We start from the raw sequence: 22,102 nt of genomic DNA on the forward strand, positions 1-22,102 counted from the left end.
GTGCAGAGAGAGAACACCCGAGCCCACTCACCGCGTTCTTGCGAGGATTAAAGCAGACAGGAGTGAAAAGTGCTTGGCTCAGTACTGGCGCTTACAGCACGCTCCCATACCGTGGCCGGGATCCGAGGCTGCGCTGCTAAAGTGGCTCTGAACTATCCTTTTAAGTCCTGCTAAGAAGTCCCAGGTTGGAATATTATTAAAAAGTTTTGCTACTCCCTCAGCCTCCCCCACTCACACACAAATACACGGATTTACTGACGTTTCCGGGGATTGGGGCAAACCAAAACTAGAACGGAAGCAATGGGTGCCGCAGGGGGTGTTTGAGCAGGGACGGAGCGAGGCCCATCTCCCCCCTTCCCCTCCCCCTCCCCCTCCTCCACCTCCCATCCCTCCCCCTCCCCCTCTCCCCTCCCCCTTCTTCCACGTCCCACCTCTCCCACCTCTCCCACCTCTCCCACCTCCTGCCTCCCCCACCTCCCCCACCTCTCCCACCTCCCCCACCTTCCCCCTCTCCCCCTTCTCCCCCCTCTCCCCCCCTCCCACCTGGCCGGGGCTGCCAGCAGGAGTGTCAGCCCAGGCGGGGCTGCCCCGCGGCTCAGCCTCCCATTGGCTGCCCGGCTCGTCACGCGGAGGACGGAGACCCGGACCTGAGCTGGGCGGGGCTGCGGGGCAGCAGAAGGGAGTCCGGGCCGCCAAGGGAGTCATGGTCGAGGCCCGGCAGTGGGTCCCCCTGCTCCTGTGCCTGCTGCAGTCCTCGCCAGGTAACGGAATGGGGCCACGGGGGTCGGTTCTTTCTTCCAAAGGCTAAATTTCCCAGAAATTCTTTTCTGGGAGGAACTGAAATCTGTTTCTTCATTGCTTCAAGTGAACTGGTAAAAAGAAACCATGGCCTTTTAGGAAGTAACTGCATTTATTTTAGAGTGCTTTTTAAGGTTTCCAGAAACCCTTTTCCCTGCATTGATGCAGTGCGGTGCCCTCCCCCGGCGTCCCTTCCCCTGCGGTGGCAGGGGCCCCTCCCAACCTGAGGGGTTGGAGCTCTGGCTTGGCCCACCCTGTAACCTAACAAGCTCCTTCTTCTGAGCCGCCCCCCAATGGAAAATATGTTTGATCTTCCACCATTCCAGCCAGTCCTCCGGGGAGAAGGTCCCGGAAGGGTCCTTGGACCAGATCTTATAATGAAAGCCAGCATTTATTGAGCAACTTCTACATGCTGGGCACCGTATTATCCAATTTCAGCTATACAAGAGTTCTTCAGAGTGGATTTTATTTGCCCCCTTTTCGGATGGGGAAACTGAGGCTCAGAGCAACTAAAGGAATTGTCCAAGAGGGAAGGCTGAGGTGAGACACACAGTACAGAGAACACTGAGGCTGAAGTGAGATGGCGGGTGTCGGCTTCGGGGAGGGGCAGCTGGAGCGGGGCTGTCACCCACCTTGGGCACCTCACGGAAGCCCAGCTTCTGCCTCTGCACCTGTGTAATTCCTTCACCTGCCACTTCCTTTTAATTTCTGAAGGTTTCAGGGGTTGTGATATTCCTTTGTCTTCTCAGAGAGTGTTTTTCCAGCCTGCGGGAGGTGGGGGGGGGCAATGTCCCTGTCCCTGTGGGTTTCTGGTCCCCTCGTTCACTGTCACACTCAATAGTTAACCTATCCAGACCTGGCTGCAAGTGTCCCAGACCAAGAGAGATTTAGCACATGCAACGCAGACTGTGGAGTAATGGCAGAGGGTGAAGTGCCGCTAGATCCAGGCTCAGTCAGATCCTGGCTCCTGCACAAACTAGCAGTCTCAGGCAAATTGTTTAGCTTCTGTCTTTGAGCCTCACCCCTCTGTGGAATGGAGATGACACCTAACCCATGGGATGGTTTGTCCTGAGGACCGATGAGGTTTTGCATATAATGTGCCAAACCAGTACCCTTTGATAAAGGATAGCTGCTCAAGATGCTATTTCCCCGGAGTACCCAAGCTCAAACTCTGGGCCTGTCCTACCCACAGGATACCTTACTAATGGCCTGCAGAGCAACTTCAGCCTCTTACTGGGCACCTGCTAGGAATCCCAGAGGCCAAGACTAATGGTAGCATTAGCATCCTAGTGAGCCAGTTCCAGCTACAGGCCAAGGGTGGGGTAGAAGCAGGTTCCGACGTTTGGGTCCAAAAGGGCGGGCGTGCACAGTCCAGGCTGGCCCCTCCCCCCCATGCCATTCTGTAACCTGTGTGGATTTCCATCATGGCCCACGTGGCACTTCAGGGCCCTGAATTCTCCATGGGACGGTGAGCTCTCAAAGGCAGGAATCAAGGTACATCCCTCTCGGAAACTGCAGTACCCCGCAAAGGGCCTGGTCAGTAGGTGCTTTTAGAAGGACGAAGTTGAACAGACCCCAGGAGAGTTAGAGGAGGAAGTGTGGTCAAGATCTGACCCTTGGGAGTTGGCTAGGCCTGGATTTGAATTCTGATTCTACCACTTAGTAGCTCAGAGGGCCTCAGTTTCCTCAGCTGTAACACAGCGATCATAATTCTTACCTGCCTCCTGGGGGTGTGGTGAGGATCGAAAGAGAAAAGGTAGGTAAGGTGCTTAGCACAGTGCCCGCCACACAGATTACAATACATCTTAGCTGCTATTATTAGTACCACCACCTCTTAGAGAAATCAGGGAAGACTCCATAGAGGAAGTGATATTTGAATCAAATATTTAAAAGATTAGATGGTGGAACACCAGGCAGGCAGAGACACTCAGAAGAATGCTGTGCTTTGGGAAGAGCAAGAAGGAAGATTGGCCACATCCTGGTGAGCCTTTTGAGGAGCTGTCAGGGAAAGGTCAGCCAGATGGCCCGGCCAGGTCAAGCTGGGCAGGGCCCCGTGTGCCCTGATAAGGAGTGTGGACTTTATGCTGAGGGCAAAGTGAGGAGTGAAACTGGAGAAACGCATATTGCAGAAGATGAGGTTTAGCAGTGAGAGGGAGGGGACAGAGACTTGAGAGGAGGCAGGAAGACTCAAAGACTCTCAGGAGGATGTTGTCAGTGGGAGGTGCTGGTGGCCTGCCCCAGACTGTGGCAGTGGGCGTGAAGAGAAAGGGGGATTCCAGAGTCATGTGCAGTAGACCAGTAGGAGTGAGTGATCGCTGGGAGGAGGCTGGCAAAGAAGAGGACTCAAACATTCACTCTTTCAGCGTGCATTGCAGAGCAGGCACAGAACGACTTAGGGTGAATTCAAGGCTCTCCAGCTCAGTCAGAAGCCAGGAATGGACAATCTGCAAGTTCCCCTCACCCAAGAATTCATGACTCTGGGCTGAGACCAGGGACTTGCCTGACTCCATCCCTTTTTCTCTCTTAGCAGCAAATACTTACTGACTGCCTATCATGTGCTGGGCAACGTTCTAGATCCAGGGACACAGCAGGGAACACACCATAGATCTTACCCTCATAGAACTTTCATTCTGGTGCAGGAAGGAAGACGGGACATTAGAGGATGAGTGCTGGAGAGGGAAGTAAAGTAGGATAAGGGAGATAGGGTTGCCAGGGGAGGTTGGAGGGGCCAGGTAAAGGTGGGCAGGGAAGATACCACCAAGACAGCTACATCTGAGCAGAGACGTGAAAGAAGCAAAAGGGTGAGCCAGGTGGCTGTCCAGGTGGAGAGCAGCCTAGGTAGGGGGACAGCCCGTGTGCAGAGGCCTTGAGGTGGGAGTGTCTGGTGTGCACTGAGATAGCAAAAAGGCCAGTGTTGCAGAACAGGGGGAAGCAAAAGGGGGTAGTAATAGGCTGTAATGGGTAGGGTCTTGTAGATGATTGAAAGGACTTTGGCTCTCACCTTGAGTGAGATGGAAGCCATTGGAGAATTTTCAGCAGAATTCGTGACCTGCCTTTCATTTGAACTCTGGGTGCTGTGTGGAGAATGGATCAAGGGGGCAAAGTCGAAAGCAGGGAGACCAGTTAGGAGGCCTTTGAAATAACCCAACTTATCAAAGTATTCATTCATTCACTCATCAAATACTTAGTATGTACTGTGTGCCAGGCACTATTGCAAGGTCTGGGGACTTGGCCAAGAAGAAGACAGAACCCCTGCCCTCTCGACCCTTGGGTTCATGTGGGCCCTGCCTGGTACAGCCAGGATGCTGAGGCTAGGAATGGGAAGGGCCTGCTGAGGTCAGGACAGCCAGCTGATGCCTGGAATCCTGACCCCTGGTTTGCAGAAAAGATTTACTGAAGCAGTCCTGAGACTCCTATCCTTTGAAAGTCCTGCCTGCAAGGTTGGCCCTTGACTGACCTCTGAGAACTTAGATTTGGGGAGGGGTCCCACCTTATCAGGGTTCTTAACCACCCACTGCCTGGTTAAGAGAGGCTCACTGTGCCTAAACAGCTTGTGCAACAGCGTGGTTTATGCTGAATTCCTACTTTCCTTCTGGGAGCCTGGAATTATGGGACATGCCAGGCAGAGGGTGCCTGTATGACGAGCCCCTGGTAAAGACCCTGAGTACTGAGTGTCTGATGAGCTTCCCTGGTAGACAACATTTCATACATGTTGTCACAGCTTGTTGCTGGGAGGTGGGGATTAAATGCATCCTATGCGTCTTCACTGGGAGAGGACTCTTGGGTACCCCTAGCACACCTGGATTCCCAGTCCACACTGTGCCTCTTGCTTCAGCCCCCCAGTTACTCCTGGTTCCTCAAACTCAGCAATATCTGACATGCCACTGTTCAGCTCTAAATGGCCCTACATCAGGACCAGCCAGGAGCTCCAGGCTTCACAAATTCTTTTTACCCCACAGGTAGGCCCCGCCTGACCCCTCCCCAGAACGTGACTCTGCTCTCCCAGAACTTCAGTGTGTATCTGACCTGGCTCCCAGGACCTGGCAACCCCCTGAACATCACCTATTTTGTAGCCTATCAAAGGTAGAGTCTTAGGGCTGGTGGAAGGGGAGGCTGAGGAGGTGGGCCGTGACTCTCTGGGGTGGCTGTGCTCTCCGTGGTCAGCACTTGCTGGTTCTGTGTCCTTTGGGAGATGGCGTGGGGCGGGTCCATGGAGGGGCATTCTAGGCTCACGTAAAGGTCTGGAGGTAGGAATGATGCTGATAAAACAGTGCCAGGGATGGAGGTGCGTCTTTGCAAAAGTTGGCATGGGCCAATGAGAGCTAAATAATGGGATGCTCCCTTGCCTGGAATTGTTCCAGCCAAGTAGGAAGGGGAGATGAACAACAAGGGGACTGTTATAGTACCCTGCAGAGCCATTGCAAGGCGGGATGACCCCACACTTTTCCCCACTGAACCTGGCAGGGCCTCAGGATCCGTCCCGACTCATGCTTTGTTTAGTTTGCTAAGGCTGACAAAATGCAACATACCATAGGGTGCACAGGCGGTTCCGTGGAAGAATGCTCGCCTTTCATGCGGGAGGTCTGGGTTCGATTCCCGACAATGCACCCCCCCCCAAGAAAATGCAACCGGAAATGGGTTGGCTTTTACAATGGGGTTTTATCAACTTACAAGTTGACAGTTCGGGCTGTGAAATTGTCCGCATCAAGGCATCAACAGGCGTTGCTTTCTCTCTGAAGACCAGCTACAAGTGAGCTTGGGCTTCTCTGTCATATAGCAAGGCACGTGGTGACGTCTGCTGGTCCTTCTCTCCTGGTTTCATTGCTCTCAGCTTCTGACTGCTCCATCTGGGGCTTGCCTTTTGAGTTTCCATATGTGTCCTTCTCTCTCAGCTTTTCTCTTTCAGCTTTCTGGCTTTTTACTATTATCTTCTCCCTGTCTTTTATCCTTTGATAAAGGACTCCAGTAAAAGGATTTAGACCCACCTGGAGCAAGTCTCAATTGAAATAGTCTAATCAAAAGGTCCCACCCACAATAAGTCTCCACCATAGGAATAGATCAACTTTAAGAACCTGATCTTTTCTGGGGTACATACAGCTTCAAACCACAACTCGGCATCCCAGGCAGCCACTGCTGATCAAGAGGAGTCTGAAAACGGAAAACAAGCAGATTCCCCATCCTTGCATGTACATGGGAATCATTGTAAATTCTTTAGTAGGAGAACAAGATGACGAAAGCTGATACTCAGGAGGATTAATCTCGAATTGGTGGGAAAGGGGAAGGAGGAAGGGGAGGACCCACCCATGCCAGACGGAGTGCTGAGGACGTTACCTGAGTATCTCACCCCCTCCCCCCAGTATCACCAGGTAGGCACAGTACTGTCCCCATTGTAGAGATGGGGAGACTGAGCTCAGAAAGGTGCTGTGATTTGCCCCAAGCAGCTAGTGTGGAATTAGAACAGGCAACCAGGTCTGTGAACCGCACAGCTAGTGTTCTCACTGTTCCATCGTGAACTAGTTATCTTGGATTAAGGCCCACCCAATTTAGTTTGGGATCTTCACAGATCCTGTTACAAGTGGGTTCATATCCACAAGACTGGGAGTTAGGACTTGAATGTATCTTTGGGGAGACATGATTCAATCCATAGCAACACTAAATTCTTTCCCTTTTTTAATCTTCATTTAGTTTTTTGGTTTGTTTGTTTTTTTTTTTTTTTTTGTATGCTATATGGTGGGGACACATCTCATTCCTTTTTTTCATGTGAGTATCCCATTATTGCAGCATCTTTGTTGAATTTTTGTTTGTTTTGCTTGTTTGTTTGTTTTGTGCAGGGAGGTGGAGGGGAAGTGCATGGATTGGGAATCACACCTGGGTCTCCTGCAGGGCAGGCAAGAATTCTACCATTGAACTACCCTTGCACCTCCCGTTTAGTTTTAGTTCTACAAATGTGCTAGACGGAATAACGTCTCCCAAAAGATGTCCATGCCCCAATCACCAGCACCTGTGAACATGTTACCTATAAGCCAAAAGGGACTCGATATAATGTGATTAAGTTAAGGATCTGGAGATGGGGAGATTATCTGGATTATCTAGGTGGATCCATTGCGATCACATGGGCCCTTATAAGAGGGAAGCTGTAGAATTAGAGAATCTCTACGATGATGGAAGCAGAGGGAGAAAAGGTGAGGCAATGCGGCGCCTTGACCCAAGGAATGAGGATAGCTGGTCGAAGCTAGAAAAGGCAAGGAAACCTGTCCTCCTCTAGAATCTCGAGAAGGAACCAGCCCTGCCAATACCTTGATTTTAGCCCCATAAAACTCATTTTGGACTTCCAGCCTCCAGAACTATAAGAGAAAAAATATTAGTTGTTTTAGGCCAATAAGTTTTGGCAATTTATAGCAGCAATAAGAAGCTATTATAACAAGTAACTATAATTAATTCTCTCCCCCAGTCCTTCTATCAGTGTCTCTCTGATGGTCTTGGTTGTCTAAAGCCTGTTCTCTTGAACATTTCTGAGGAAGGCCACATGGGAACAATGTTCCTTGACGTCTTTCATAACGTGTTGTAAGGCCTCAGGTTTCATGTGCTGCCTTCACATCTTTGAGCCTCACAGGGCCCCAAGGCCTAATCCTGAGTTTCCTTGCTCCTGCCATGTATATGCCCCCCACCCAGCGGGAAAGGCCTCCCATGCAGCTAGTTCCCCTCTCAGCCAGACCAGCTGCACTTTCTCAGTCCTCAACCTACTGGGTTTCACTTCCCTGCCAGTTGCAGAATTATTCAAACAAACCCGTCACATCCTCCTGTGGGAACCAGGAGTCACCCACCCTCTTATTTCTACTAAGTGTGCCTCCCACAGCTCCTGCTGTTCGTTCTGCTCTCAAGTGCAACCCCCACGTGGCCCTGCACGGTGGGCAGTGTCACCCTACCCCGGGCTGTGAGTCTATGTTACTGATAAGCAGCTGTCAGTCTCACCTGTCTGGTATTGGATGGCGTATGCTCGTCTATCCCCATAACTCTAGGACAGAAATCCCTCCTCAGCAAGGAATGATCATATGATAATATAGTTTCTCTATGCATTTTATACTTAAAATTAAGTTTGGATAAGTATAAAACTCTTCATTCACATTTTCTTTATTTCTGTGTGCATTTTAAATATGTCACTGCATTTTTTTCTGGAATAAAGCACTGCAGTCAAAAAGTCTGATGATAATTTAATTTTCTTCCTCTTACAAGTCACCTGCTGTTTTTGCCCTCAAGATTATTTCTTTTTCTCTAAAAAGTCCATAAATTTCACTAGACTGTGCCTTGCTGTTGGTCATTCTGGGTTGATGTTTTTAAGTACTCAGTGCACTCTCTTTACATAGTTTCAAGTCTTTTTAATTCAGGGGTGTTTCCCTGAACTACAGTTTTTAGTATTTGTTCAGTGTCCTTGCTTTGGTTTTCTTCCTCAGGGGCTCCTATTATCCTTATGTTGGATCTTCTAGTCTGTCTCCAGTGTTTGTCTTTTTCTTTCAAATTCTTTCAGTCTTCTTTTTCTCCTGTTTTTTAGATGGAATTGACTTTGTTCTTTAAAAAAAATACGGCTGTGTGCTCAACTTTCTTAAGTCGAGATTAAACATCTTTATATTCTTTATCTTAATTACCTTCGTTTATAAATCCTTAACCCCTTTTCCCTTTTAGCGGAAATGTTTGTAATTGAGATTTCACCTCTCTTATAATCCTGTTGACTTATTTCCATTTTTTTCTACCAAAATCAACATTAGCGAGTTATAGTTTACATTCAGTAAAAGTCTACTAAGGCAATTTTTTGTAACGTGTTCACATACAGTGTAAACTCCATGAGAGTAGGTGCTTTATCTCTAGCACCTAAAACAGTGCCAGGTATTGTTTATAAAACTCAACAGCTTCAAAAACATATAAATTTCCTCCCTCTCTCTCCAAATACCCAGCTTCTATCCCCAGAGGAGACCACCACTTTACCAGTGTCTTTTGTGTTTTTCAGTAATATCATAAGCATATCTAGGGGTAGATATGTGCATGTGTATTTATGTGTGTATACACTGTAGTCCTTTTTTCCTCTCCTCAGATGGGAGCATTTTATGTACATTTTCTGTTCCTTACCTTCTGCTCTATTTTGGAGTTCATTTCATGTTAATTTTGGAAAACTCTCCTTATAAAACAGCACAGAGTTAAAGTCTAGGTTAGCATAGGTTATCAGGAAATAGAAAGAGAATAGAGATTGGGCAATTGATGCTTAAGGAATACAGAATGTTCAATAATGGTGATTGTAAATGTTCAGAAATGGACAGCATAATACTGTGTGATGGTAGCACAATACTGTAACTGTCATTAACAAAGCTGAGTGTGAATTGAAAGAGGAAGGCTAGAGTCGTGCAAGTCACCAGAAGGAAAGCTAGAAGATAAAAACTGGACTCTTACAGTGAAACGTAGAGTGTACAATGATGTAGTTATTTGTATAAATATAAGAAAGTTCTATATGAACTAGAATAAACGTCCATCACTATTACAAGGTGTTAACGATAGGGTGGTATATGAGGAAAATACAATTAATGTAAATTAAGGTCTGTAGTAAACAGTAATATTGTAATATTCTTGCATTAATTGCAATAAAGGCACTATACCAAAGCCAAATACCAAAATAATGGGATAAAAGGGGTATGAGATTTTTTTCTTCACAAGAAATGAGAATGTTCTCCTATTGACTGTAGTAGTGAATGCATAACTATGTAATTATACCAAGAGCCATTGATTTTACACTTTCGGATGGATTGTGTGGTGTGCAGAATACAACTGTTAAAAAACATAAAAAAATAGTCTACTGAGGTATATAGTATGATGGGTTTTGACCTGGGTATACACTTATGTAACCAGCACCACAATCAAGATGCAAAGCATTTCCATCACCCCAAAAAGTTTCTTTATGTCACTTTGCAGGCAGTCCTCCCCAGCTCTAAAAAAGTACAGATTGACTTTGTCTCACTATCCATTTTGCGTGTTCTTGAATTTCATATCAACAGATTTGTATAGTATGAACTATTTTATCTGGCTCCCTTTACTCGGCATATTGCTTCTGAAATCCATCCACATTGTTTTGTTTATCAGTTGTTCATTACTTCTCATTGCTGAGTGTTATTCCATGTTATGGATATACTTCAATTTATTTGTCCATTTCCTCACTGATGTATATTTGGGTTGTTTCCAGTTTGGTGTTATTATGAAAGAAACTCCTATGACTATTCATATATGGGTCTCTGTTTGCTTTCATTTCTCTTAGTAAGATCTATGAGTAGAAACTGGGAGTTACGGTAACAAGAAACTATGACCATACCATTGTGCATTCCCACCAGCAATGAATGAAGTCCCAATTGCTCTCCAACACTTGGTGTTGTCAGTCTTTTTAATTTTAGTCATTCTCATGGGTTTGATTTATTTGGGCTTTAATTTCCATTTCCCGAATGATTAATAAATTTGAGCATCTTTTATGTGCTTATTGACCACTCATGTATCTTCTCTTATGATTGTTCAGATCTTTTTCCCATTTTTTTTTATTGGATGGTTTGTCTTCTTGTTGATTTGTAAGAGTTCTTTATACTAGATAAAAGTCCTTTGTTGGATATATGTATTTTGTTTTTACTTTTTTTAATTGTGAAACATAACATATATGCAAAAAAGCAATAAATTTCTAAGTGCATTTTAACAAGTAGTTAAAGAACAGATTTTAAAGTTTGGTATGGGTTACAGTTCCATGATTTTTCTGTTTTTCTTCTACTGCTCCAAGATGCTAGAGACCGCAGAAGTGTCAATATAATAATTCAGCAGCATACTCATTTGTTAAATCCTATGTTCTCTGTTATACTCCTCCTTCTCTTTAAATAACATATATGCATAAAAGCAATAAATTTCAAAGTACATCATAACAATCAACTGTACAAATTTCAGAGTTTGGTCTGGGTTACAATTCTACAGTTTTGGGTTTTTATTTCTAGCTACTGTAAGGTACTGGAAGCTAAAAGAAATATCAGTATAATGATTCAGCAATCATACTTATTTTTTTTAACTTTTTTTATTAATTAAAAACAATTAACAAACAAAACTTTAAGATATCATTCCATTCTACATATACAATCAGTAATTCTTAATATCATCACATAGTTGCATATTCATCATTTCTTAGAACATTTGCATCGATTTAGAAAAAGAAATAAAAAGACAACAGAAAAAGAAATAAAATGAAAACAGAGAAAAAAAAAGATTATACATATCATACCCGTTACCCCTCGCTTTCCTTTACCACTAGCATTTCAAACTAAATTTATTTTAACATTTGTTCCCCCTATTATTTATTTTTATTCCCTATGTTCTACTCTTCTGTTGATATAGTAGCTAAAAGGAGCATCAGACACAAGGTTTTCACATTTGCAGAATCTCATTGTGAAAGGTATATCATTGTTCAGTCATCATCAAGAAACATGGCTACTGGAACACAGCTCTACATTTTCAGGCAGTTCCCTCCAGCCTCTCTACTACATCTTGAACAACAAGCTGATATCTACTTAATGCATAAGAATAACCTCCAGGTTAACCTCTCGACTCTGTTTGGAATCTCTCAGCCATTGACAGTCTCATTTCACCTTCCCCCTTTGGTGGAGAAGTTTCTCTCAATCCCTTGATGTTAATTCTCAGCTCATTCTAGGGTTTTTCTCAGTCCCTTGATGCTGAGTCTCAGCTCATTCCAGGATCTCTGTCCCATGTTGCCAGGAAGGTCCACACCCCTGGGAGTCATGTCCCATGCAGAGAGGGGGAGGGTGGTGAGACTGCTCGTCATGTTGGCTGGAGAGAGAGGCCACCTCTGAGCAACAAAAGAGGCTCTCTTGGGGGTGACTCTTAGGCCTAAATTTTAAGTAGACTTGACCTATCCTTTGTGGGGTTGAGTTTCATATGAACAAACCCCAAGACTGGGGGCTCAGCCTATAGCTTTGGTTGTCCACACTGCTTGTGAGAATATCAAGAATTCAACTTGGGGAAGCTGAATTTCTCCCCACTCTCACCATTCCCCAAAGGGGGCTTTGCAGATACTTTTCCCCTCACTGATCAAATCACTCTGGGATTCATCTGGGCATCACTCTGGACAAACCAACAAAATCTCATGTACTACCTGAGATTCCAAGTACTTATGACATTCAATCAAACTATCTACATGAGTTATATTAGGAAATGCTCTAGTCAAAATATAAATTTTGTAACAAATAAACATTTTTTGCTTTAGTCTCACACATAAGGTGACATTTTAAAGTATTTATTACCATCTATTTTCAGCACCCTGCAATAATGACATCCCTTTGTTCTTCATGCAAAAACATTTTTAAAATTTTTACATTGTACATTTCACTATTATTATACACTCTAGGCATTCTTAGATTATACCATCTCAGTCTTTACCATCTATCTTTCTTTCTGATTTCATTTATGTCCCAGCCCTCCTCCCTCTATCATTCTCACATGTAGCTTCATTCAGTGTTTTAACATAATTACATTACAGTTAGGTAGTATTGTGCTGTCCATTTTTGAGTTTTTATATTCAATCCTGTTGCACAATCTGTATCCCTTCAGCTCCAATCACCCAATATCTCACCCTATTTCTATCTCCTGATGGTCTCTGCTACCAAGGAAATATTCCAAGTTTATTCACTAATGTCAATTCATATCAGTGAGACCATATAGTATTTGTCCTTTTGTTTCTGGCTAATCACACTCAGCATAATGTCCTTAAGGTCCATTCATGTTGTTACATACTTCATAACTTTATTCTGTTTTACAGCTGCATAATATTCCATCTTATGTAAATGTCAGTTTGTTTAGTCAACTGTCTGTTGATGGACATTTTGGCTGTTACCATCTCTTGGTAATTGTTAATAATGCTACTATAAACATTGGTGTGTAAATGTCCATTTGTGTCCTTGGCCTCGTGTCCTTTGAGTAGAGACAGCATATAGATGGGTCCTGTTTTGTAATCCATTCTGCCAGACTATGTCTTTTGATTGGAGAGTTTAATCCATTACCATTCAGTGTTCTTACTGCATGGGTAGTACTTTCTTCTACTATTTTGTCTTCTGGATTTTATATGTCATATCTCATTTTCCTTCTTTTTACCTTTACTCATAGTCTTCCTTTCTACACTCTTCTCCACACCTCTCTCTTCTGTCTTCGTATCTGTCTCTAGTGTTCCCTTTAGTATTTCTTGCAGAGCTGGTCTCTTGGTCACAAATTCTCTCAGTGATTTTTTGTCTGAGAATGTTTTAATTTCTCCCTCATTTTTGAAGGACAATTTTGCTGGATATAGAATTCTTGGTTGGCAGTTTTTCTCTTTTAATAATTTAAATATATCATCCCACTGTCTTCTTGCCTCCATGGTTTCTGCTGAGAGATCTGCGCAGAGTTTTATTGGGCTTCCCTTGTATGTGATGGATTGCTTTTCTCTTGCTGCTTTCAAGATCTTCTCTTTCGCTTTGACCTCTGACATTCTGATTATTAAATGTCTTGGAGTATGTCTATTTGGATCTATTCTCTTTGGGGTACACTGCACTTCTTGGATCTGCAATTTTAAGTCTTTCATAACAGTTGGGAAATTTTCAGTGTTAGTTTCCTCCATTAGTTTTCTCCTCCTTTTCCCTTCTCTTCTCCTTCTGGGACACCCACAACACGTATATTCATGCGCTTCATATTGTCTTTCAATTCCCTGAGTCCCTGCTCATATTTTTCCTTTTTTTTTCCTATAGTTTCCGTTTCTTGTCGGATTTCAGATGTTCCGTCCTCCAGTTTTGAAATCCTATGTTCTGTCTCTCGAAATCTACCATTGTAGGTTTCCATTATTTTTTTCATCTCTTCTACTGTGTCTTTCATTCCCATAAGTTCTGTGATCTGTTTTTTTCAGACTTTCAGTTTCTTCTTTTTGTTCTTTCCTTGCCTTCTTTATATCCTCCCTCAATTCATTGATTTGGTTTTTGATGAGGTTTTCCATGTCTGTTCGTACATTCTGAATTAATTGTTTCAGCTCCTGTATGTCATTTGGATTGTTGGTTTGTTCCTTTGACTGGGCCATATCTTCAATTTTCTTAGTGTGATTTGTTATTTTTTGCTGGTGTCTAGGCATTTAATTACCTTAATTAGTTTATTCTGGAAATTGCTTTCACTTCTTTTATCTAGGGTTTTCTTGAGGGATGAATTTGTTGTCTGTCTGTTCTTTGACATTCCGTTCAGCTTTATCTGGACCTTTAGCTTAAGTTTTGTTTAACAGAGGAGAATTTTTCAGTTCTTGTTTTCTTGTTTCTTGCCCTGCTTGTGTGGTGCCTTCCCCCCACACACACACACTTAGGAGGGTCTACTTAGATATTATAGACCCCAGCCAGATTTTCCCAGACCAAACTGGCCTCCTATCAGGAGGAAAGAGTCACCTGCATCAGTTTTCCCTGAGGGTGAGACCCAGCAGGTTGAAAGACTTTCCTGTGAAGTCTCTGGACTCTGTTTTTCTTATCCTGCCCTGTATGTGGCGCTTGTCTGACTGCAGATCCACCAGCATAAGATGATGCAGTACCTTTAACTTTGGCAGACTCTCCCTGGTGGGGGCGTGGTGGAGACAGAGGAGAGGTTGTAGGCTGGTTTTAATGGCTTCAAATTACCAAGCCCTGGGGTCTGAATTCCTTGATGGAGGGATTCCACCTGAGTTGGGCTTCACCCCTCCCCTGGGGAAGGCACAAGCTCCCCCAAAAGAGCTCACTTCTGCCTATGCCTGGGGCAGTTGCAGCCTGAAAAGTCCTGCCGCTGTATCTAGAGGCAGTCAAGCCTTTGTAGATACACAGCCACAAAAACCTCTGTTTCCTTCTTTTTTTTTTTCCCCTTTTTTCTGTCAGTCCTGCCCCCTTGGCGCCAGGGCAAAAATGAGCAACCTCCACTTTGATCAGGTTCACCTAAGCTGGGGGCCTATTTTTAGTAGTCAGAATTTGTTAATTAGTTCCACAATTGGTGTTTGATTGTGCCCAGTCCCTGCTGCTGGTAAAGTCCTTTCCTTTCCCCTCTGGGAAGTGGCCTGTGTGGGAGGGGCGCTGGCCGCCGCAGCTTTGGGAACTCACGGTTCTGGGGGTTGCTTGCAGCTGGTCCAGACTGGGGTACGCTGTGTGTCTGGTCACTGACATGGCCCCAGGAGCTGTTCTGTACTGTTTCTGGTTATTTAGTAGTTGTTCTGGAGGACGAACTAAAACGCTCATGTTGTTAAGCCGCCATCTTGACCCGGAAGTCCAATCATACTTATTTGTTAAACCCGAACTTCTCTGTATAATTCCACCATCATCTTTGATCTCTCTCCCACTCTTTGGGGGGCTATTCCCATCCTAACTTTTTCATGTTGAAAGGGGCTGTCGATAATATGGGATAGAGGGATGAAACTAGTTGATATTCTGGAAAGGCTAGCCCCTCTGCATCTCAGGACGTATCTGGTCCAGGGACCCATCTGGAGATTGTAGGTTTTGGAGAGTTACTCTAGTGCATAGCACTGTTAGAGAATCTTACATCATGCCCTAGGTATTCTTTAGGATTGATAGAAATGGTTTTGGTTGGGGGTTGGCAAGTTATGATAAGTAGCAATGTCTAACTGAAGCTTGTGTAAGAGGGACCTCCAGTGTAGCCTCTTGACTCTATTTGAACTCTCAGCCACTTACACTTCTTTTCCCTCTTTTAGTTAGGATGGGGTTGTCGATCCCGTGGTGCTGGGGCCATTCTCATCCCTGGGTATCATCTCCCACGTTGCCAGGGAGACTTTCATCCTTGAATATCATGTCCCACGTAAAGGGGAAGGCAATGGTTTCACTTGCAGAATTGGGCTTAGAGAGAGAAAGGCCACATCTGAGCAACAGAATAGATCTTCTGGAGGTGATTTTTTGGCATACCTATGGGTAGGCTAAGCTTCTCTGCTACATACATAAACTTCACAAGAGTAAGCCTCAAGATCAAAGCCTTGGCCTATTGATTTGGGTGTCCCTAATGTTTGGCACAGTATCTAGGGTTTCCAGTGGTAAAATTTAATAGTTCTGTAATTTTTCTCCCATCCCTCAGGGGACTTTGCCAATAGTTCCTAATTATCTGCTTCATAAACTCTGGGATGTATCCAGGCATTACATTAAGCTATACAGGATTAAAGGCCCTCGTTCTAATTTTGGCCTCCCTGTGTTTGAATTGTTTAAATGATCTATCCAGACAATTTGAGTTAGATTATATGCTACAGAAAATCTAGGTTCTGGACGTAATAAAACTTTTTTCCTTTGGTCTCAAAGAATAGGCGAAGTTCTAAAATGCAGGCAATATCTTCCTTACCCCTGTATTCTGAATTACCTTAATCCCAACCTGATTGGCTTCATTCTTATCTCTAAACACTAGGTTATACGTGTATAAAATAGCCCCTCAAAATCCAGAAATAACAATTACCACTCCAGACTAAATGTGACTGCTGTAAGAGCTTACAATCTAGGCCCCAGTTTTCTTATAAGTATTTTTTAAATGAGGTCATACAATATTTGCTCTTTTGTTTCTGGCTTACTTTGCTTCACCAAATGTCCCACAGGCTCATTCATGTTGTTGCATGCCTCACAGCTTCATTCCTTTTTGTAGCAGTACCATGTTCCATCGTATGTTTACACCGTCGTTCACGGATCTACTTCTCAGTTGGCGCATCTTTCAGCCGCCTCTTATCTCCTGGGCCTCATGTATAATGTCCAAAGTCAGCAGTCCATCAACACTCTCAATTTTAGATAATTTCATTGTTCCCAAGAGAATGATAGCCAATAGACACACCCTCACCAAATAGAAAATCCAGACCTCCCCCTAACTCTTATCCCTCCCCCCATTTTGTATCCCTGATACTGCTGCAGTACCGTTGATGTTTTCCTGTTGAGTATAGCCCAGAGTATGCAATATTATTTTTCCCCCATACCCCCAAATTATACCCTTTTTGTACAAGAGTCATATGATATCATCCATACTTTAAAATTTCAACTTCTGTGTGAGACTTAAGGGAGAAATGTTTATTTGGTCCAAAATTCCTATTTTGGCTAGTGTATTTCCTAATTTAACTTTTATGGTCAGTTTAATTGAACACCGTAAGTACTTGGAATCTTGAATAGGACAGGAGATTTTGTTGGTTTGTTGGTGTGATACCCCGATAAATCCCAGAGTGATTTGGACAACGAATAAAGAAATATTTGCAGAGTCCCCTTGGGGGAATGGGGAGAAAGGGGGAAATATTCAGTTTCCCATTTGGAGAATTTCTGATATGCTCACAAGCAGTGGAACAACGAAATCAGTAGGCCAAGTCCTCGATCTTGGGGTTCGCCCCTGTGAAATTTTTCTCTGCAAAGGATAGGGTAAGCCTACTTAAAATTTTGCCTATGAGTCACCCCCAGAGAACCTCGTTTGTTGCTCAGATGTGACTACTCTCTCTCTAAGCCGACAGGGCAAGTGAACTCACTGCCCCTCCCCTTCCCTCTTCCCACCCTCCACCCTGCTGCGTGGGACATGACTCCCATGAGTATAAATCTCCCTGGCAACATGGGACAGAAATCCTGGGACTTGACATCAAGGGATTGAGAAAAACTTCTTGACCAAAAGGGGGAAGAGAGAAATGAGACAAAGTGTTAGTGGCTGAGAGATTTCAGAGTCATGAAGTTATCCTCGGTATATACACTTCTGAAAATATGCCAAGTAGTGGTAGAGAGAGGATATCTATATAGTATCTTACGCATTATATAGATATCATATAGATATCCCTTTTTAGTTTATGGTATATTGGAGTGACCGGCAGGAAGTACCTGAAACTGTTGAGCTGTGTTCCAGTAGCCTTGATTCTTGAAGATGATTGTATAATGATATAACTTTTACAGTGTGACTGTGTGACTGTGAAAACCTTGTGTCTGATGCTCCTTTTAAGAGATAGGAATAAGGAGTATGGTATGTATGAGTTTTTTCTTTTTTTTCTTTTTTCTTTCTTTTGCTGGAGTGATGCAAATGTTCAAAACATAATTAAGGTGATGAATACACAACTATGTGATGATGTTGTGAGCCATTGATTGTACACCATGTATAGAATGTTTGTATGTTTGTTGAGGTTTAGCAATAAAAATATTTTTTTAATTTTAATTTTTTTAAAAAAGATTCATACCTTTGAAGTAGTTCATGCAAGGACTTATTTATATTTGTAGTGTTCATTGGTGGGACACATAAGTCTATACAACCCCTTTCAATCATGTTCACCTTCAGTATGATAATATTACTTACAGACCCATTAATGAATTACCTTCACTTCTATCAGTTCCCTTACAATTAAGTTCAACCTCATTAGCAGACTATTCACCTATCTCAAGCTTCTATGTATCTCTGAGTCCCCTATATTCTGTATTATAAGGTTCTGATTTTACCTTTACCATGGTCATAAAAATAGAGTCATTCAGTATCTGTCCTTTTACATCTGGCTTATTTCACTCAGCATTATGTCCTCAAGACTTATCCATCTTATCACATGCTTCAGGATGTCATTTCGTCCTGTATAATATTCCATTGTATGTATATACACATTTTGTTAATGTACTGGTCTTCTGATGGGCACTTAGATTGTTTCCATCTTTTAGTGATTGTGAATAGTGCTGCTGTGAACATCGGTGTGCATGTATCTCTGTGTCATCGCTTTCAGCTCTTCTGGGTATATACTGAGTAGTGGTATTGCTGGGTCGTAGGGCAAGGATATATGTATTTTAGTATTACTTTGGACTTTAAAGTCTTTATTTTGTCTTTTATTAATATAACTACTCCAGTTTCCCTTTTTATTAATTTTACATAGTATGTTTCTTTCTACCGAGAAACAAAACAGAGGTATTGCTCCTTCCCCAAATTCCATTCTCTTTGTCAGCCCCCACTTCAGCCTTCTCATTCACCCACTGCTCAGTCCCAAACCCCAAGTATGTCCTTGAATGCCCTTTTCCTCATATTTCTCCTCTAATCCATAAAAAAAAGTAAAGTGCTGTCAGCTTTACTTCTGGAATAATTTGAAACCCAACTCCTTCTTACCATTCTCTTCTGGGCCACTGCCACAACTTTCCAGCGGGTTCACCAGAGTGATCTTTTAAAAACAAAAATTGGATGACCTCAGCTCCCCCATTCAGAAGCAATGGCTTCCCATGAAACTTGGAAGAGACTCTTAACCAAGACCTGTGAGGCCAGGCCTGTTCTACCCCACCTTCCTTTCCCCCCTCATCTCCAGTCTCCCCATACCTCTACCGCCCTGGCCCATAGCCTTCGGCCATACTGGGCTTACTCTTTTCAGAACAGGTCAGGCTCCTTCCCTCCCCAGGCCTTTTGCTTTGGCAGTTCCTTCTCCCAAACCTTTATTTGGCTCTCTCCTCATCATTTAGGCCTTGGCTTCAACGCCACCTCCCAGGGAAGCCTTCCCAGAGCAGCTTTTTGAAAGAATCACTGCATGTTATCCTATTTTATCTCCCTCATTGCACTTAACCACCTCCTGCGTTTATCTTATTGATGCAATTATTGTCCCTTGTCCCTCACCTGCCAGAGTATAAGTTCCCAGGGGGCAGGAACCCCTCTCTCTGATGCTCTGCTGATTCTCCAATGCCAAGAATAGCGCCCAGCCCATAGGCCCCTTCTTTGGGCCCCATTGTTCTCAGGAGGATGGAGTAATGGACCTGCCTGTTCCCCTTTGACGTCCCCCCAGCAGCCAGCACAGTCCCTGACATACAGCCGGCAGATGCTCTGTAAACACTGTATAAATAAAGACACAGCAGAATCGTTACTAGTACTGGCAATAGCAGCTACTGCGTTGTTACCCCTATTTACAGATGAAGAGACTGAAGTTTAGGGGCATTAACCAGCCTGTTTCCAAAACTCGTGAGAAGCAGAGTGAGGATTCCCACTCACATCTGTCTGGCTCCAGAGCCCAAGTTCCCACCCAGTCTGTGACTGGCTGCCTGTCTGGACAGATGGATGGGTGGATGGATGGATGGATGGATGGATGGATGGACGGACGGATGGACGGATGGATGGATGAATAATCAGGAGGAATGGAAGGCATGAGTGATCATATGTTCCCTCACATCCCTTCCCGTCCCCCCTCCCCACAAGTGGCTGAGTCCATGGCCTAGGCTGTCCCATCTCCCCCCTCAGCTCTCTGAACCCCAGACGCTGGCGAAGAGTGAAGAAGTGTGCAGGAACCAGGGAGCTGGTGTGTTCCATGATGTGCCTGGAGAAACAAGACCTGTTCAACAAGTTCAAGGGGCGTGTGCAGGCGGCTTCTCCCAGCTCCAGGTCCCCCTGGGTGGAGTCTAAGGACTTGGATTACCTTTTTGAAGGTAGGTCTGAGGCTGAAAGAGTGGGCAGGGAGGCTCTCTGTCCAGGAACTTGACTCAGTGGCACTGCCATTCCTAGCCTTCTGCCTCCTGCTTCTCCAAAACAGAGAGCAGCTGTCCAGGATAGCCCTCCATGGTGCCCCAGATCCAGCCTGAGCGGCCTGACTTCATGGTGGGGAGTTTGGGAATTCTAGCCAGCTAACCTTAACAGAGTTAGTGACACAAACAGAGATTTACATGCTGATATTCTTAGCAGCACTATTCACAATCGCTAAAAGATGGAAACAGTCAAAAGATGAGTGGATTAACAAAATTTGGTATATACATATGATGGAATATTATGCAGCAGTAAGACGGAATGACATCCTGAGCTGCGTGACAAGCAATTCAACTTGTACTTCCTGCTAAGAATGTCTGTTATCTTTTATTGCACATCACCTTGGTCATATACTACACAAGGCATGTTATATACTTATTCCTATTTTTTTAATGTTCAAGCTCTCTCTTTAAGACACAAATTTCTTTCTGTCCTGGTGGCAAAAGTCATGTCAGTACACTGTATGATTTTGATGGGAAAAGAAGATAAAAGTAGAGAGGAAAAAAAAAATCCCTTGTGACTACTGCATTCAGAAATAAGCAATTTTAACACTTGGGAGAGACAGCACAATTTTTCCCCCCAGTTTATTTTATTTCTAATCCTCACAATGAACTTATGAGGGTTATTTTCATTATATCGTTAAAAATAAACAAAAGAAGACTCCCGGAAGCTAAGGAACTTGCTAGGTGTCACAGCTAAAAAGTAGTGGAGATAAGATGTGAGTTTAGATCTTTCTGACCTTGAGCAAGAGGATCAAGAATGGGGAGAGGCTGCTTACAAGGGGAGGATAGACACCGAGACAATACCCTCATGGAGCTTAGAGCTGTCACTTGCTGCTTTGGCAATGGAAGGAGAGGGAGGGAATGAATGAATGATGGCAGCAAAGAATGGCAGAAAAGTAAGAGATGATTTGCAAGGGAAGAAGCTGGATGGAAGGAAGAGTGAAGGGGGGAAAAAGGATTGAAAGGTAAGTGAAGAAGAAGAGAAATGTAAAAAGAGTGGAGGAGAGGAAGAGGAAACAATGGATGAATGGGAAGGAGGGAGGCTGGGTGGAAGGACAGATGCTTGTGAGGAAAGAAACAGGTGTGGATGGAGAGGTGGGGAATGGAAGTAAAGGTGATGGGTGGATCGCGCAGAAGGAAGGCCGCTGTCTAGGAAGGGCAGGAGAAAAGGGAAGGGAAAGGAAAAAGGAAAGAACTGAGGGAGGAAGAAGGGAGTAAGGAGGAAAGGAAGGAGGGAAAGGATGAAGGAAAAACAAGAAGAAAAGATCCATAGCTAGGAAAGAAAAGAAGAATGAATGAGTAGAAAAGTAGAGTGGCTGGATGCAAAGAAGGCAGGAAGTATAAATGAAGGCAGAAAGAAAGGACGAATAGGAAGGAATGTTGGCTGGAGAGAAAAGAAACAAGGAGAGGATTATCGGAAAGAGAGGAAGGATGATTGGGGAAGGCAGTCTGGCTAGAGGAATGAAGGATGAACCACGGCAACTGCTGGATAGTTTGGAATAGTAGATTAGAAGAATAGAGAGAAAGACACAGTGAAGAAGTTAAATGAAAAAAAAAAAAAAAGCCTGCTGCTTCCTCCCTGAAGCCCTCCGGATTCTCCTGCAGCAGCCCCCAAGCCAGAATGCCCCTCCCCACGTCAGTACTGCCACCGCACTATTATTCCTCCTCTCCGCTGTGACCCTGGCCACTTGCTTTCGTAGTTTGTATAGTTCATTTCCCCTTAATTGTCAGGTAAGGGCCGGGCCTGGAGGCAGGAGAACGGACACAGCAAAACCCCAGAGGGCGCT

General features: G+C 44.2%; 1 protein-coding gene across 1 annotated transcript in view; it reads left to right on the forward strand.

The window, feature by feature from the left end:
- Positions 1-655: 655 nt before the first annotated feature.
- Positions 656-22,102, forward strand: part of IFNLR1 (interferon lambda receptor 1) — a 29,653-nt gene continuing 8,206 nt past the window's right edge. Inside the window, exons 1-3 of the mRNA XM_077150840.1 lie at positions 656-761; positions 4,758-4,881; positions 20,035-20,219. Of these exons, the coding sequence (XP_077006955.1) occupies positions 704-761; positions 4,758-4,881; positions 20,035-20,219 (367 nt within the window). The 5' untranslated portion in view covers positions 656-703. The remainder of the gene's footprint in view (positions 762-4,757; positions 4,882-20,034; positions 20,220-22,102) is intronic.

This window comes from Tamandua tetradactyla, chromosome 2 (genome assembly GCF_023851605.1).
Source record: "Tamandua tetradactyla isolate mTamTet1 chromosome 2, mTamTet1.pri, whole genome shotgun sequence".
Classification (NCBI taxonomy): domain Eukaryota; kingdom Metazoa; phylum Chordata; class Mammalia; order Pilosa; family Myrmecophagidae; genus Tamandua; species Tamandua tetradactyla.